This window comes from Dermacentor andersoni, chromosome 4 (genome assembly GCF_023375885.2).
Source record: "Dermacentor andersoni chromosome 4, qqDerAnde1_hic_scaffold, whole genome shotgun sequence".
NCBI lineage: Eukaryota > Metazoa > Arthropoda > Arachnida > Ixodida > Ixodidae > Dermacentor > Dermacentor andersoni.
The window spans coordinates 74,992,015-75,010,946 of NC_092817.1; the positions used below are offsets into that span (position 1 = coordinate 74,992,015).

Sequence of the window (18,932 nt, forward strand, 5' to 3'; positions counted from 1 at the left end):
TTTCACTCAGCATCCTCCCACGCCCCCCTCCCCCCTTGTAACAGTGGAAATTCTTAAATTGGATTGGCTAAACCTGAGTTGTGATCCTCAACGTACGATTTCATGCACCACCCGAGCTTTATGGAAAACTGTATGGTGTAGCCGGCTTCAACATGTCGTCCACCTGTTTCGAGGGAATTCAGTTCTTTTACCTTGCTCTTGGGTTATCGATTATTTCAGCCTCGTAATGACTGCCAACTGGAGCTTCGTGCTATGAACCGAGCCAGTCGGCTGTACAGCTAAATTTGTAAAGCGACTGCGCTGCTCTTGCTCTGGTTCTGAATTCGACTTTAGGAACGAACATTTTATTTTAATTTTATTCTCAACTATCGATCTTGCTTCTCAAGGAGCCTGTGTAGGGTTCCCGCTATGAGATTGTGTTGTACAGGCCCATGTCATTTTTTTTGTTCCTAATTGTGAATACAGAGCTATAAAGAAGGAAACGCAAAACCCCTTTCTGTGTTCATTACACATTCCTATATGTGTTCTCTCTTCCAATAATATCATTTAGAAGTGAGCGCTGTCCGTGTTGCTTCTTGTCTCTGTCCATGTTTAGTCCCGCGCTCTAATATATTCATTTGTCTCTAGTTTTCTTTAGCAAAAGTTATACGAAGTCTGCAATGATCACTGTTTTCTCGCAGCCCCGCTGTCCGCAACGGTTCGCCCCCGGCGCACGCTGGCCACCGAAGGTGCGCCGGCCACCCTCAACTGTACCGCCACAGGCCACCCAGTGTCATCGGTGGTGTGGCTTAAGAACGGACAGCCGGTGTCGTCTCGTGTCAAGATGCTTACGCGAGAGACACTGCACATTCCCAATGTGCTACGCGACGACAAGGGCATGTACCAGTGCTTCGCTCTTAACGACTACGACTGGGCTCAGGACACGGCCGAAATCACGCTAGGTGGTAAGTAACAATAATATTTTGGCCCGCTTAGGATACTATAGTTGGGGCATGCGTTGAGTATGTGATGTATGTTTAAGCCAACTCAATGTTTTCAAGGTACACACTAAAACATTTAACCCCTTAAAGGTGTTGCCTTGTCCCATAGGTAACACCAACGCCTTCAGGCTATAAAATTTTTTTTTTATTTCACACGACAGCGAGCTCTAGCTACACGTGCGATGAGAAAAGACGAAGTTGAATACTGTGCAATATTTTTGACCGCCTTGGGCGCAGAGAAGTATCGGACAGGAGAATTTGACAGCGACGCTTTATTCAATGCACTTTTCGTGTCGGCTGTAGCAGCTGTCATAATTTTTACTTGTCTCCAGAAGTGGCCAAGCAAGAAAACTTAATTGGTCGTCTCCAACGATTCGATCTTAATCCTTACACGTGAGGGTGTTAGCCATGGGACTAAGAGCCTAGCCTCACAGCTCATCAGCCCAGAAAGCCTACAGGAGTGCTTCTATGGTACATGAAGGCGGCAGGCTTGAGTTCGTGACTGTAGATACGCTGCACCTTTCTTAGTGCGCGTGATTGATCTAGACTGGTGACCGCTTTCTCTCTATTTTGCACCTCCATCTCCCTACCATATTTTCGGTGGCAAACTGCACAGTCTAGTTAGAGTCTGCCTTTCCTACATTTGCTGTCCCTCTCTCTCTCCCTATACACATCACAAAGAGTTAGTTTTGTGACTCGCCGTTGTACCATAGTCTAATTGTTCACCGTCACGACAGCGTAACGATAATTAAACGGTAGTTAATCAACATTTGATTTGTCAATTGGTCTCATTGGACAAGATACTTCGAGTTCTTCAAGAAAACAACGAACAATACTGAGTTCCTTGCATTCTTGCACCCGGCTTCTTTAAGACTTGGCATAAGGTAACTTAAATATAACACGCATGCCAAGTGAGTACCCCTATTGCTCTTCTGACATTACTTTCTCTCGTTTCTATCATTTATTATGGGTAACAACATTTGTAGCAAGGATGAAAGGATGAAGGCAGTAAGTCAGGTTTATTAACTTCTCGTAACTTTGTTCTATTTGTCATTTTCATCTCAGTGCCTTCTTCGAGAAGCTTTGTGTTAAATAAAAGTCTGTAAGTTCTCTTGCATCCAGAAGCAGAGTGTCGAACCGAAAAAAAATACTGGTTCGGTTTGAGTTTGGATTCAGCCACCTGCGATTTCATTTTGGTTCAGTTGCGGTTCGGATAAACTTAAAAATATACATATATAAACGGTTCGTGACCCTGTTCAGTGCAGTAAACTTCATTCCGCCCTATGACGAAATGCTGCAGAATGCTATCTACACGTCCTCCTGGCGCCTGCGCACGCTTTGTCAGTAAGTTGAAGAAATGGGCTTCCTTGCACGTGAGAGACAGAAAGCTGCGTTTTTCTTTTACCTAAACGTCAATGAAGTTTAATGTTGTACCGCTAGTGCAGCCGCACACAAAGATGACCATCTTGGGCAGTGTCGTCACAAGAGAGTGCGGCATGAGGCGCGGTGCTTTGACGTGTCTCCTTCCATTTTTTTTTCGTGTTTGCTTTTGTTATCGTCCAACTGAGTACGGGACAAATAGCAAAAATTTATATGGGTGTGCGAATAGCAATAACTTCGAATTGATTCAAGAATGCGAGTATTTCATAAAAACGACCATCCAATATCGAATAGAATATCGAGCATTCAGAATTGCCAAAAGAAATTGAAATGAATAATCTCGCAAGGTTTATTCGGCAACACAAGGCTTGTTTGCAATGTTTGATACACGTACATCATGATACAGTAACATCACGTCTGCTGCACAATGGAACTGAAAGTAATTAGGGGTGTGCGAAATTTCGAAACTTTTCGAATAAGGAATCCAATCATGCCATATTCGATTCGATCTCAGCATCGAATAATTCCTGTATATAAACACGAATAGTTCTTGAATAGTTTTTGAATATTTGAAATCGCGAAGCGTGCGCGATAAAGCATAATGTTGCAACAAAACTACGCAACAAATTTATACCTGCGGCCATAGTTGACATAAAACACCGGAAGTTTGTAGTAGAGAACGCAAGGTCGCCAGGAAGCTGGTTAAACCGATATCATTCACATTTATCAATGGGTCCAGAATATGCAAATAAACTCCTGAGTTTATCATAATGCTCCATTTATTCTTTTAATAAACAACGCTTCATAATGTGACACGTGATGAGCGAAGCTTTCTAAGTTTGTGAAGGTCGTCTTCTGTTAATGGTAAGAACAGCTGTTCATTATTCGAAACCAGTTCAAAAGGTATTCGATTTTCGATTCAATTCAGTTCGCCTAATTCTGGCACTATTCGATTCGTATTCGATTCGGTCTCGAAAAGTGCTATTCGCACAACCTTAAAAGTAATACAGAAAAGGAACAGGACGTCCAATATAAGTGTAGTAAAATGTTTAATGCTCACTGAAATAGAAAAAGGCAATACTACCGCGCTGCGCATCATTTTGAAGGAATCGAAATGTGATGAGATTGGGCAACTAATAAACTTATTTGTCTAAATCGAAACAACGATTTCATAGGCTGCCTAAGAGGAGGCATGCTTACTCAACCTCGGGTAACAATTGTGCATAAATGACCTCCTCGGTGTATTTGTTCAGGAAGTGGATCGTCTGCACAAACAAATATTCGACAACAATTGAATACGGGAATTCTCGACTCCAGACTATTCTATTTGTATTCGAAATTTGATTGGCCAACTAATAAACTTATTTGTCTAAATCGAAACAATGATTTCATAGGCTGCCTAAGAGGAGGCATGCTTACTCAACCTCGGGTAACAATTGTGCATAAATGACCTCCTCGGTGTATTTGTTCAGGAAGTGGATCGTCTGCACAAACAAATATTCGACAACAATTGAATACGGGAATTCTCGACTCCAGACTATTCTATTTGTATTCGAAATTTGATTGGGCAACTAATAAACTTATTTGCCTAAATCGAAACAATGATTTCATAGGCTGCCTAAGAGGAGGCATGCTTATTCAACCTCGGGTAACAATTGTGCATAAATGACCTCCTCGGTGTATTTGTTCAGGAAGTGGATCGTCTGCACAAACAAATATTCGACAACAATTGAATACGGGAATTCTCGACTCCAGACTATTCTATCTGTATTCGAAATTTGATTGGGCAACTAATAAACTTATTTGTCTAAATCGAAACAACGATTTCATAGGCTGCCTAAGAGGAGGCATGCTTACTCAACCTCGGGTAACAATTGTGCATAAATGACCTCCTCGGTGTATTTGTTCAGGAAGTGGATCGCCTGCACAAACAAATATTCGACAACAATTGAATACGGGAATTCTCGACTCCAGACTATTCTATTTGTATTCGAAATTTCAAGTATTCGCGCACACCTAGTAAACATTATTACACTTCCGAGACATATACGGCGCGCGGATTTTTAAATGGAAATTATCAATGTCAGAACCGTATTATTTTAATGTTTCCTTTCTTCGTAAATGTCACGTTCCAATTTAGCTACGTAACACTGCAAACTTAAATAAATAGCTTCGTCCGTGAATATATCGAAAACAAAAGACATTATTAAGTTTAAGATAACAATATAGCACATGCAGAAGGATTACATGCGACAATTTTGAAGTAAAATGACGCGAACGTAGTCTCAAACATACAAGCAACTTGTTATGTGTGCATCACAACGTCCACAAATCAGCTATAAGAATTGGCATATAAAAAGCATGCGCTAATTACGGCTGAACTGGTGGTGACCGAAATGTGGTGTACAATCCAGCGCAACATCACATTGTATTACAGAAACTATAACTTCCAATGTTTAGTCCATAGCATAGAAAGGAAGCGAGCGAGTGACAATTTGCCAAGTTTTCTGCTATTTTCCTAAATAAAACCAGTTGAAGGCATTGTTTCTATCGTGCCCCGAACAAGGACAGCTTGTGCTAAATATCGTCACAAAATTTCTTACGCAACTTGGCGTGGAGATGCGTCAACTAAGCGCTGATAAAGAAAGTCCAACTCACTGATATTGTGCCCGGTGAATAACTTGAAGAAATCGAAGCACGCGATATTGTTTTTGAAGGCACCAAACATTCATCGAACTGTGGCGCTAAACAAATAGCACATTTCCCGTATTGTTTCAAGCCGTTTTTACCGCTCACTGAGACGGTGTCGGCATTCATTAGCGACCGCAGTATTATTATATGTTATTCTTGCGAAAGGAAATGCTGTTACCCACCTAAATGTAGCACGAAGCTGCGAAGGAAACTCATGCGGGTTTCTAAAAAAAAAAAAGCGGGTGGATTTCTTCATTTTGCATGATTCCGCAGATCTGGTTTGTCATTTAATATTATTAAAATAAGCCGTGCTGATAGGATGCTTCCCCATTTTATTTTCTCGATGACACCGTTTTTTCTTGCACTACGCGTGTACTGGCGTGTGCGTCTTACGGTTTATCTATAATAGTAGCGAGCTGGCCCAATGGCCAAAGTGAAAAATTCGACAGAAATAGTGATTCTGCGATGCCCCTGAAACGATGCTTCGGCGTGAGAAAACAACTGGCATGGACGAATTCAGAAGTGAAAGCGGCTCTGCCGAGCTGGCCATATAGTCTACAGCACATGCCTATATCGTGCGTCCCCATTCTTGCCCGTGATGAAACTCGTGAGTCGTGGCGATGTTCCCTTGGGGTGCATCGACTGAAAAGTATTTCGAGGAATCGCTTATGTACTTAGCCCGTGTTCGCGCCCTATATATGCTTGAACCATTTCTTGCCGAACCAACAACCATAATTATTATCATTTTTGTTCAGGTTCGGCTCTGGTGAAGACACATTCTAAGAATGGCGGTTCAAGTACGGGCTAAGTTCCGGCTGGAATTCCGTTTCGGGTACGATTTTCCGTTAGGCTTAGGTGGCGGTTCGATAGCCTGGCCAGAAGTCATTTGGCGGGGATTGGCGGCGTTACGCATGACGCCTCGCTTCTCTGACTTCCACCGATCTCTAACTGCTCGGACGGTTGGGGTGTGAGTCTAATATAGCCATGTATTTGTGACGGATGAAATACACAGAATTGTGATATTCATTTTCGTTGTGTGGTATACTCTGCAATGCAATAGCTCCATGCAGCAATACTATGCGTTCGTACTACGACAGCACAAAGGAAAAGGCTACGCCCATGATAATGACGGGGGACGTTGAATTCTGGTGTGTCGCGTGCCGAAACCTGTTATCTGATTATGAGGCACGGCGAAGTCGTGGGCTACGGATTAATTTCGACCAGCTGGGCTTCTTTAACGTGCGCCCAATGCACGGTACACGGACGTTTTTGCATTCCCCCCTGCCCCATCGAAATGCGACCTACGCAGCCGGGATTCGATCCTGCTACCTTGTGCTTAGCAGCGCAACGCCAAAGCCACTAAACAACCACGGGGGGTCGACGGCAGACATTAACAGTGGCATTTCTCATCTTGCAATCCTGAAAGTTTAGAGAAATCAAGAAGGAGGCATTGAGAACAGAGCTTGCCGAAACCGACCTCAAGTGTTTGTGTGCGTAGTGCCAGTGCTTTAGCGTAAGTAGACAACCACCTCAGACGGATTCTGCCGGAATGTTTTTTTCAGTTTCCGTAAAGGAGTCGCAAAAGCACAGCTCTGTCACTTTGTGAAGGCAAGCAGTATATTATGCTCTGGCCGGATGTTTTATGACATTTTCCTATTTTATGAGTGCTCCGTAACCATAAAAAACGCGAAAAGAAGCATCCTGCACTTAGAGCAGAACCTCGGCACGACGCAGAGCACGTATTGCTTCTCATGTGTGTTTCAGGGCACATTCTTTATGCGCAGCTCTTTGGCCAAATGTGCTTCCATTGAATTACAGAAGCCACGTCATTACCTGTTAGGCTGTGATTACGGCCCGCACATGCCATCCATAATTCAACTCACCGAGCTGAAGGCTTCCGAGGGCCTGAGCTTCAAAAAGGACCCCTAAAAAGCAGCGGAGAGTGCAAACATCAGCGCACTACACATGCCCGACCGCCATAAATATGGAACCAGGGCTGAATATCCGGGGGGAGTCTGTGAAGAAAAATAAAACATCATATTTCGTTTTGTGTATCCGTGCTGCCATCTTTCGTGTGCGTGTAAGTCTTTGCTACAACGTGCATTGGAAGAAGAGAATTATACCTGCATGCATGGAACTTAAAGGGACGTCTTGTACCTGGTGCCAAAAATATGTTCTGCGTCGAAAGGGCATCGTAGTCAAGTTTTTGGTAGCTCAAAAAGAAAAGGTAAAGAGATATGGAGTCTGACACTCGTTCCTGCGTGCTTTAATGAAGGAGATGGAAGAACCGGCAACATTTATTTTTTTTTTTATTCTCCCGTGGCACGTACCTCCGAAGACGTGCCCAGGGATCAAAGACAAACAATGTGCGCCGATTGATGTTTCTGTGTGCGGGCGTGTGTGTTTGTGAACTTCGTGAGGTAAAAGGGGGAGGGTAGGAGGAGGCTTGTAGACGATTCGACAGCGACAATGAAAAGACGAGAGCCACCACCACGGATGGGGGCGGTGGCAAAGGCCTCAAGAAGAAGACAGCCGAAAAGCCAAGGCGCGAAATGAGCAGGGGTCGTAGAACAGATATCTTGAGATGGCAGAACAATATATATATATATATATATATATATATATATATATATATATATATATATATATATATATATATATATATATATTGATAATAATGGCATCCGAATCGATACATTGTTTCCCTCACTCATCTTTTCGAACCCGACCACCCCTCGCGCGCATCGCCTTTCTCTTCCGGAGATCAAAGACGCCGAGCACGTCGGCTTTGATTTATTCTCCTCGAGAGGGCTGAAGGAGCGAATCGGAAAGCTGCGGAAGAAAAAGAAAATTACACGGAAGCGCTGAGACAGATTTCTACTGGTAACAAGAGCGGAGCAAAAGCGCTCCTCGTTGCGTTTCCTCTATTTTCGTTGCGCTTATTTTGTAGATCCGCAGGTGGGAAAGAAGGGAAAGCGTTAGATTGCTCAGAAGTTGAGGGCTAGGATACTCGTCATGCGCCCTGGCCCTGTTGGCTTTCCGCTGCTGCTACTGCTTCTGCCGGCCGAGCTAGCGCTGAAATGGCAGTTCTTGCTCGCGGAGGAGCAGTTCTCTGCTGCGCTGGCTTTTATCTATAGCACCCCCTGGCGCGCTTTTCAGGTGTTCGAAAGACGGATACGAAGAGAAAGAAAAGTTGCGAATGCAAGTGCAATCTGGTAACTATAGCTCCTGTCATTACATGGCAGCAGCGGAGGGCACCCTTGGCTCCTCCGCTTCTTTCACCTGTCTGTTTGATGGTGCTGGAGCGAGAACTAAGGGCAAGAAGACAACCAAAATGAGCGGCTACAAAAAAAAATGAGGGTAAGGAAGCGGAAAGTGCGCCGGGGAAGACGGTGGCGCGCAGTGGTTGTAGAAGGGAGAGAGAGAAGTTCCTTTTTTCTTTTTTTTTTCTTTAGCTGCGATCGAGGACGAATGCTGGGCAGCCCCGTATAGTAGCAGCAAAGGGGGCGGCGCGCCACAGTCGTTTCAGACGAGACTTTCTTCATGCTTTTGTGCCAATCACCGTGATTTTCACGGCTGAAACGAAATTAGGTCTCGGTTCCTCCGATTGACGCCGTAAGCCATTGTTCGACTTCTGGAAACTCTGTGATATTTTACGTCTTTCATATTTCTTTTTTCTCTCCTTTCCTTGGATCTTCGCTTTCCTCCCCTTAAGTGTGTGGTGAACTCTCTTCATCCCTCTCTTCTTTTCTGATTTCTGCCTGTTTTTCTCGTCTATCAGTCTTCGCGTCTCTGTATCTGTGCCACGTGCTTATTTTTTACGATTCTTTCCGGGCGAGCTCTGATCCAAAACGAAGGTTTGGCTACGTCTTCGCTTTCTCGTTCACGAAATTTCGCTGTGGCCTCAACATATCCCCCGCCTACCCCCTCTTCCCCACCCAGACGCACGCACGCACACTCTCCCGTACTCTGTACGACAACTGTAAAAGCTCAAAGAGCAGTGAGAAAATATCGATCCTCAGCGAAATCTTTGTTCCCGAGAAATACTACTTCGGCAATTGCGATATCATTCCGGCGTCCCTCACGCGGCAAATCGCTTTTCAACAACCGCGTTCGCAGCCAGCCACACTTTTTTTTTCTTTCAGTTTAATACTGTTTTCTATTGCAATCTTCCGAATCAAATGGATAGACGGGGAAGGCCAGACATATTGGAGAAATATCTTCGTGTCGGCTAAGCGTCGTACAGCAGCAAACTTTTATTTCAGACACTGCGTTCCCTGTAGGCCAAGCAAAACTTTGGTGAAACTTCGTCCCCAGCGAGCAAACATTGGTCCTGGTCGTTAAAATTTTAGCGCCAAAGTTAGGACATAGCACTGGTTTGACTTTGGCTAGCTTTTAAATTGTTGCGATGGATTAAAAAAAATGTTTTATTTTGCGTGACCGGTGGTAGGTTGTGTGGAAAACTGCATCTTACTTCTGAATTCTTCCGGACCCCATTTGTAGGCTTTCGTGTTACATGAAAATATAAATGCCGCTATACAATAGGGAAGCAGACATACTACCTTAGAGTTCAGATGTAAACTTCATTAACGAAGTTGCGGAGGAGACAACTACTAAATCAGGCACATTGTTCACGCAATCATCACGTTATTTTCTTTTATTCGTAAAAGTGAAGCAAGGCATGGTAATAACAATATATAAGGAAACGCATCCCTGCAAGTCAACTTTACTTTTAAGTGTGTAAGCATTTCTACGCCGACCCAACAATAAAACCTGACCTTCCGTCAGTCTGTCACGTACGACGAATCGCTATAAAGAAATTAATGTGCAAAACAAAAAACTTTGGCGGTGGTCAGTTTCGAACTTACAACCCCACGCTCAGAAGCCGAGTGTCTTACCATCTGGGCTCTTGTCTCTTTCTTTTAGTTATTACCAATTACAGGGATCACAGAACAGAAATACATAAAATTAGTAAAATGCTAAAAGCGTTCTGTCATGGAGAACGTAATTTTCAACAAATTTCATATTGAAAAGCAATTATACATGAGTCAACCAGTCGGGCACAGGTATTTGTGGCTTTTGTTCTTCAACATATTTGTATCTCAAAGAAAACATTAACAGATATGCTGGGCTCTTGTCGCTCCTCAGCTCATCTGGCCTAAACACCTACACAGGCAGAATGGGAATATATCTGTACCATATGAATGTGTCGTACCGGCGGTACAAAACAAATGCCAAATGAGAAGAGTCTGATAATGTTAATAAGGGCAGATAAGGCTTGATAGGGATCATGTAGATCGCGATAAAGTTGATTAAGGCTGATAAGGGTTGGTAAGGGTCGGATCGAGCCCTATAAGATTGGTAACAACCGATGACGGTTGATAAAGATGGGATCTAGTGCGATAAGGTTGGCAACATAAGGTTGATAAGTATTTATACTGGTCGCATCAAGTTTGATAACGTTGATAATGACACTGATCTGCGTGAATATGAGCAAGTTTCACAATGCTTACGCATACTTAGACAACTCTAGTGGATTTTCTGCAGTAATTCTTGAATATGACTATTGTTTTAGTGTGTCCTTGATTTATGAGTAGCCTTCCAATTAGCAATTATGTAGCGCTTAGTTGTGAATCCCATAATTACGCAAAATCATCTTTTAACTGCTACAGACGCTTCTTTTTTTCAAAGTACTCACTCAATATCTGTGAAGCTCAATTTCGATTCTGTGCATTTCAAATCAAATCAAATCAAATTTATTGAGGATCATGCATTTACTTATATTACGGCAATTGTTTCAATCATGCCAGGTGGGTGTTATTTGCAAACAGAAAGTCAGATAATTTACTGTCACTCCTGCACTAAACCGGTTCCTGACAATTTCGCCTTCTTCTCTTACACAATCTGTTCTGTATCAATGTTATGTTTCATACTGTTACAAGTCTTATTGCATTTGTCCTCAGCGAACGCTCTTTTGCCGACAGGTTTGTATGCACGCGAACATATTCCCGAGTTGATTCTAGTAGTCTTAGCAGTTTATCTGTAAAAAATAAAAAATAAATAAAAAAGATTAGCATCGCTTCCGGAAACTCCTTGATGTTTTTGGAGCGTTCTTATTTCTTTCCATTGTTATAGTGCGAGCCCGCCTTACTGCGATTCGCAGATGATCCCCCAGTGCTGACCCATCGGTTCACCGAGCAAACAGTGGACCCTGGAGTCCCAGTGTCACTCAAGTGCACTGCTACTGGTGCGCCGCTCCCACAGATCACGTGGACACTGGATGGGGAAGCCGTGGCAGAGACCATGCGGCTGCGGATAGGGGACTTCGTAACCAACGACGGCCAGGTGCGTCCGGAGGCACGTCACGAGAAAATAACAAAAATATGTATATAAGATGAGCAGAGATGAGTGTGTGTTTGTGTGTGTGTGTGTGTGTGAGTGCGTGCGTGCGTGTGTGTGTGTGTGTGTGTGTGTGTGTGTGTGTATGTGTGTATGTGCGTGTGCGTGTGTGTGTGTGTGTGTGTGTTAAAGACCTTCAGAACATCAAAAGCGCTGATGGGAATTGCCCGAATAAACCTATCCTTCGTCTCGCCAAATCTGTGCACTGAGGCGAAGGCTAGAGATCTTGTCAGCTAAAGAGCAACGAAACACGCCGTGGGCTCTATAGAAGGAATGAAGGTGCGCCCATTGTGCACAACCAATATTTCCTCGAGGCTCCCATTCAGTTGGTGTCGTGCGGTGGTCTATCGAAAGCGGATTTCAAAGGAGCCCTTTTTCTCATTCTCTCTGATTGGCGGACGCGACCCGTAGCTTTCACTGCACTTCTATACCACACAAGGGTCGTGATGACTGTGACATCGAGTCACCCCCTCGTTGCCGCTGGCAAAGTTCCGCGCGCAGTGTTATTTCTTCCTTCTTCTCATGCCGTAATTCAAACCATGCCGTAAGTAGCCCTTGCTCTCTAATATATATGTATATATGTATATACATATTTGTATCGCTCAACATTGTGCACTGCTGCCCGCGTTCACAGGTGAACAGCTTCGTGAACCTGACGGCGGCGACAACAGAAGACGGCGGCCGCTACCAATGCCACGCAAGCAACGACGCCGAAACGGTGTCACATGGTGCGAGGCTGAACGTGCGAGGGCCACCTCTGGTGCGAGCCATGCGCAACGTGTCTGTGCTGGCCGGCCGCACACTGATGGTCCACTGCCCAGCCGCTGGTTACCCGCTCAGCCAGATCCTCTGGTACAAAGGTGAGCCAGCGAGGAGCCACGGGAGAGAGAACGGGTGGGAGGGGGGAGGCTAAGCTGACTGGCTCGACGCAGCAGCGTAACGCATTAGAATCGCGAGAAGAGACCTATAAACTGATCTATCATTATGCGAGCCAAGTTTTCATTGGTACCCGCGATACCTGGGTATCGAGAACTAAGGGAATGTGTTGAGCAGGTCATGGGATGCCTAGGTGGTTTATTAGAATAACAACATGGTTGCCAAGGGGAAAGAAACGGTTTCAAGGACAAATGCAGATTATGAAGGCTTCCAGTATAGTGCAACTAATATGTGGATGCAGAGGAACAACTTGACACACACACTGAAACTATTTGTGGTGACACACCAACCAGCCAAAATCACAACCCTGACTGGCTGAAGATTAGGTGAAGTGACGACATTTGAAAATTTGTAGGATGAAAATTAGATCAGCGGCCGCAGATTACGGGTAACTAGATATCCTTGTCCTCATGAGGCGGACGTACTATAATAATAAACATAGGCTCATGGTACTACTAAATTTATATGTGGTTTTCAATTAGTAGTTGATTCACAGACACCATTTGAACGCGTTCTGTATCTGCAAGACACAATGAGACAACAATCCACTTCCCACTCGCTTAGCTAGCACGGAGGGGCTGGTGTGCTTTCTTACCACTGGACTGTTCTCACTAAAGTGACTATAACGTGAAATGGGTTGTCGATGCATTTCTGGCATGGCACCACCCAGTGTTTCCGCGTCCGTTTCAAACAGCACAAACACGCTGCTGCAGTGAGAATACTAAGCATCCTGTGGCATATACGCTTGTATACATCTGTCACTACAGATTATATTTGAAGGGATAAAAACGTCATCTCCATGCAACCCAACTTTACATGCTGAGTTCACAGTAGGACAGGTCAGGGCGGTTTTACACGACATCAACGGAAGATCTGCCCCTGGTCCCGACAGGATAACAAACAAGGTGCTTCGCAATTTGGATTACGACTCCATAGAGTACTTTACACAACTACTTAATGAAATCTGGAAGAGCGGTAATGTTCCTGGCGAATGGAAGACGGCCCACACCATTTCAATCCCAAAACCGGGCAGGCCCCCAGGCCTCGAGAATCTATGACCGATGCCACTTACATCATGCGTGGGCAAGGTTGCCGAACATGCGACATTGAATCGATTATTTTGCTACCTGGAAGAGCACGAGGTTTACCCTCACACGATGATCGGCTTCAGACCTGGTCGATCTACGCAAGATGCCCGTGCTCCTTCTCAAGAATCAAATAATCAGCCACAAGACTAGGAACACGAGAGCAATACTGAGACTAGACATGGAGAAAGCCTTTGATAATATCCTACATACGTTTATACTCAAAACCATTTCGAACCACGGTCTGGGCAGTCACTTTCATCAATATGTCGAAGCCTTTCTCAGTGGAAGGATGGCCGCGCTTAAGGCTGGGGACCTAACATCACATACAATGAAGCTAGGTAACCGAGGCATGCCCCAAATAGCGGTATATCTCGCCCACTCTTTTCAATATCTCCATGATAGATCTCGCCAGAAGATTCGAAGACACCGAAGGCATAGAATAGACCATTTACGCTGATCACGTCACGATATGGTGTACTGGAGGCCGCGACGGAGAACTAGAACAAAGATTACAAGATGCCGTAAACGTCATTGAAGAGTACCTTATCCCAATGGGACTCCACTGCTCACCCAAGAAATCGGAGCTTTTACTACACCAACCTAAGAGACGAGGCCGCAAAACAAGGGGATGGCTTCCTCCTGGGGAGAATGACATAACGCTCTATACCAGGAGCGGAAGCGTCATCCTAAGGATGGACTCCATCCGGGTCCTAGGCTTGGTGATAGAAGCCAACGGGTACAATAATCAAACGATTCTACGTATCGCTAAGAAAGTGGACAACGCAATCAAGCTCGTCGAAAGAGTAACTGACCGCCTACATGGGCTTGGGGAAGACAACGTCATCATACTAGCTCACGCCTTTGTGCTATGTCACTTCGCCTAGGTTTCAGCCATCCACGAGTGGCAGAGATCCGAAAGAGACAAACTCAATGCATTTTTAAGGAAGGTAATCAAGGTAGCTCGTGGGCTACCTATGTCCACGGAAACTGAGACTCATGCAACTAAGGCTGTACAACACACTGGAGGAAATAGCTGAGGCACAAGAAAGAGCTCAGTTAATTAGGTTTTCCATCAGCCGATCAGGAAGACACATCCTCAAACGGAGTGGTATACCAGTTACGGCACTACATAATAAAAGAAGAAAAATTCCCAAACATCTGCGGAAGAATATCACAGTCATGCCTGTTCGAAGGAATGTTCACCCCATTCATAATGGGGGCGGAAGGCAAGCCAGAGCCAAAGCCCTACTAGAGAAAGCTAAATATAAGGCTTAAGAATGCTAGTTCATCGACGCAGTTTTCATGTCAAACAGCCGAGCCTTCACAGCGGTCCTTCTGAACGGCACATGTGAAGTCGTCAACTTGGCTTTCACGCACACGACACAACCGGAAATGGCAGAACAGGTAGCCATTGCATTAATACTTTTAGACCCAAAGAGATCCAGGATCCGCAGCGATTCTAGGGCAGCCGTCCGAACATTTGCCAAGGGAGTTATCTCTAGACAGGTCCTGGTAATTCTCGACAGAAAGGTCGTGAAACCACACGCGATCGTCTTGTTCCCTGCTCATATGGGAGAAGACACCGGTGCTGCCGCGAACCTCAACGAATCTGCCCACAATGCTGCACGAGGACTTGCCAACCGTGCAGCCACAAGGCAAGAAGATTTTGAGGTACCAGACCGCAGGGACCACCTCCTCACTTACAATGAGCTTGGTTTTACAACGTATAACCGAGCACTTTTACCCAGGACGCAGGGTCGTTCCCCCTCCGTACATTAAACTAAATAGAGCTCATGAAGACCATTACGCTAAGGCTCTTGCAAACAATAACCTATCCGAACCCGCTTCTAATCAGCAAGATCTATCGGGAGTTCTGTACACCTAGAACATGCGATAAATGTAACGACACCATAGGTCTTAGTCATATGCTCTGGCGTTGCTCCGCGTTACGCAGCAACAAGGACAACACTGAGGAGCGGCGGGACGCAGCTCTATGAAGTCTCACATTCGAACTACAGCTATGGGCAGTCCAATGGGCCCGCGAAGTTGCTGAAAGGCCTTTCGGTCCAAACGTGGGAGCGGCCCGCTTCGGGCTAGGAAACTAGCGCGACCTAATGGACCACAATAAAGTTTTCCCATCCACCCGTCCATCCATGGAGCGTTAAACGGATGCAGCGACGGTGCGAAGAGATCGAAGATACACTCCATATGTTAGTTTTCTTTCAGCTCGCTCGCACGTTCTCGCATTCATGCTCAGCGGCGCCATCAGAGACGCGTGGTGCTTCATGAAGCAAATAGTATACAAACATTTGTCCGTGAATATTTGGTCTTGAAATCTATGCATTTGAGATCCAGCACGCTTTTTGACGCACTCAGATACCCTAGGACTATTAGGAACCTCCGCGGCTTCATTTACCTCTGAATATGAGCTTCACATGTGTGTACAATACTCAGGGTGCTGTATAACACACGGCTTCAACTTCTATAGTGATTCAAGATATTCTTAGGATCAACCCGATTACGTTTTTCCATCTAGAACCTTGACCAGAAGATAGGGGCGACAATATTCTTTTTTCAACGACTGCCATGAATGAGCGCAATTAATTTAGCTTCAAGATGCAAGTAGATTCGAAGCGAAAATTGCCAAATTACTTTTTTCGTGGATGCCTACACACGCAAAACAAAAGTTAGAATGTATTATTGCATTCCCTTTGAATTAATATACTTTCGATTCTTTTTCACATCATTTTACACAACTATGCAGTTTTCATTTCAAAGGAAAGTTATTATTGAAATACTTCTTTTGAAGCCAATATTCGTCGATGCGAGGGTGGTCTTCACCGTCCTCATATGTTCGCCGCAGCAGCCGTGAACACCAGAAGGTGGGGATAGAGGGGGCGGGAGATGGGGAGTACTGGATAGGAAGCCTTTCGCCGCGCCAAACTTTTGATGAAAGCGGTCGCGGGCCGGCGATTGATGCCAAGGACAGACGTCGCCACCGATGCTCGCTCGACGGGTCGCGAAAGGCTAAAAGAGAGAGAGAGAGAGAGAGAGAGCCAAGTCGCTGCTGCCGCGTACAATTTCGTCAGGCGATGCGAACCGCGTCCGCGAAGACTGCGTGCGCGAGTACTCGCGCATGTATGTGTCTGTACGCGCGTGTGTGCCACGTAGCGCTTGTTGGCGAGTGATGAAGAAATAGGCGAGCGTGAGTGTTTGTGTCAGCAGAATCGCAAAGGAGGGTGAGGGGTCAGACGTGTGGAGTGTGGGAGTCGGAGTAAGGAGGGCAGATGGAAGAGCAGGCAAGGTGAAAGGGTTGTGGGAGTCTGTGGGCTGGGAGGGGCAGGGGGGGATTGGATTCCACGCGGTATGGCGCCCATGCCACTCGTATTGACGCCGCCATAGCAGCCCAGGAAAGAGGCGGCGGCGTCGCCTTTCAAACGCGACCTCATATAAGGCGCGCTACCGCCAATACGATCGATGGAAAACTTATGAGCACGCACTCCCGGCACCGTAGCGAGAACTTTATGCGCGCGCGGTTGCGCTCGCTGCAAGGGGAGGAGGGGGGGTCGCGTACGTATACGGCTTCGAGGGCGTAGAACGAAACCGTCCAGTGGGCGTGCGCGCCTCCTTATTGCTTCCGATCTGCGTGAAACGTCCAAGAGTGTTCTGGCCGGACGCCCTTCTGAGGGCTAAATGAGCTCCTGTCCCCTCTCCGCCCACTCACCACTTTGATCTCCCGTTATTTTATTTTTTTAATTTGTTTGTTTTCTACCGGGTCTCCCCTCCAGTTGGCGACCATTGGAGCGCGGCACTGAGTGACCTGGCAGAAATTGGGAGCAAATGGGTTCGGGTCACTCGTCTAGAGAAGCCGTGTTCTCCTGAAATCTCACTTTTTTTCGAACATAGGTAGCTCGAGTGCCGCGAGAAATTAGAAAGTGTTTATTTTTATTTCCCATGCTTGAAGTCCCCTGAGCTCTGCCGGTACCCGATCCTTAAAGCGCTAATATATTTAATGCCGTCGTGTGTGCGCCTAATATACCAGAAATGTGTGGGCCATGGAGCATTTCTAACTTTTTGACAACTTACATGCTGTTTTGTAACGAATTATTGTTTATAAAAAGCTTAACTAGTGCAGCTGCTCATGACTATTAGTGAGCCAAAGTAGGCGACCAATACTAGTGTTCATCTTATGTGCAGTCTACCGGAGGTAGCCGCAAGAAGAGAATTTTAATTGGAGAAGATTTTCGAAGTTGGTTTTGGCTGGAGCGTGCTGACATCTCTTGCAGAGAAAGGCCACGCAATCAGAGTCTGGAAGCAACGGGGGAGTAGGCTAGCGGTTGTCAAATGTAAATTTTGAACGGACTATTTCGAAAGGAACGACTGCATGTTTTTTTTATTGTCATTATTAAGCGGGACATTTTTATTTTGCCTTTAGGTCTCACTACCCTACGCGCAGGCAAAGACTTTCGCTAATGGAAACATTTCCTTTATTTTGTTTTGCCGATGCGAGTGCGCTCCAGGGGATGAACTAGTCTAATATGTATGGCTATCATTTTAGAATCTGGTAACTCTCATTCGATGTGTTGTAGTGCGACTATGTCACGCGGCGTCTCTGCGTGAGAGAGAGAGAGAGAGAGAAGAATACAGGAAGGCAGGGATGTTAACCAGTCAATAGTCTGGTTGGCTACCCTACACTGGGGGAAGGGAGAAGGGGAAGAGAAAGAAGGGAGAGAGAAGGTGTAGGTACGTGTACGGACAGCACTTCAGTTAAAGTCGCTCGAGCAAACCAGAAGTTCTGAGAAAACACAAAAGTGCCTTCACTGCCTTCTGAGCCGATGATCGGTCGGGACGGTTCAATAACGCACTACGTCTAATCTTATAGTTCATGCTGAAGTACACCCATGATAAGTATGAGAAGAAACATCTAAATTTGGATTAATGAGGCTGTAGCCACGTGATGACTAACATGGACGTGTTCCACAAGGCGCAAAGTCTCACATATACAGATCAAATACACACCGACAGGTCTTGAGTAATCGTTTATAGAAAACAGTTTCGGCGTTCCCTGTCATACATATTAGTCGCTTAAATTATGAAAGGTAAGGGTTCACAATACGCCTAGATAAATCAATAAGTAAGCGACATAGTTGCTCTTACTTTAAACATGAAGCTACAAAAGCTGATGGTCAGTTTTCTGTCCCAGTGCAGAGTTTATTTGCGGAAGTTAATCACTCGGTCCTTACAAAGTCTACACACCACGTAGGCACTAAGAAGGCTGCCCTTCTTTATTGATAGATTTTATTTTTGGTCGACCACACAACATTTTTTTTGCGCGAACCTATGCTCGATATCTCCACCCTGCATGGTGTCACTTGCCTCGATTACTTTCACCAGCATTTCGTTGATTTCTTTCGCCTCCCCCCCCCCCCCCCCCCATTCTTCCCTATAGCTTTCATAT

The 18,932-nt window shown here is 45.4% G+C and overlaps 1 protein-coding gene across 1 annotated transcript in view; it reads left to right on the forward strand.

The window, feature by feature from the left end:
* The window catches only part of LOC126536325 (cell adhesion molecule Dscam1-like), a 400,621-nt gene that overhangs the window by 292,956 nt on the left and 88,733 nt on the right, over window positions 1-18,932 (forward strand). The window contains exons 6-8 of the mRNA XM_050183244.3: window positions 681-944; window positions 11,215-11,396; window positions 12,085-12,310. Coding sequence (XP_050039201.1) covers window positions 681-944; window positions 11,215-11,396; window positions 12,085-12,310 — 672 coding nt within the window. The remainder of the gene's footprint in view (window positions 1-680; window positions 945-11,214; window positions 11,397-12,084; window positions 12,311-18,932) is intronic.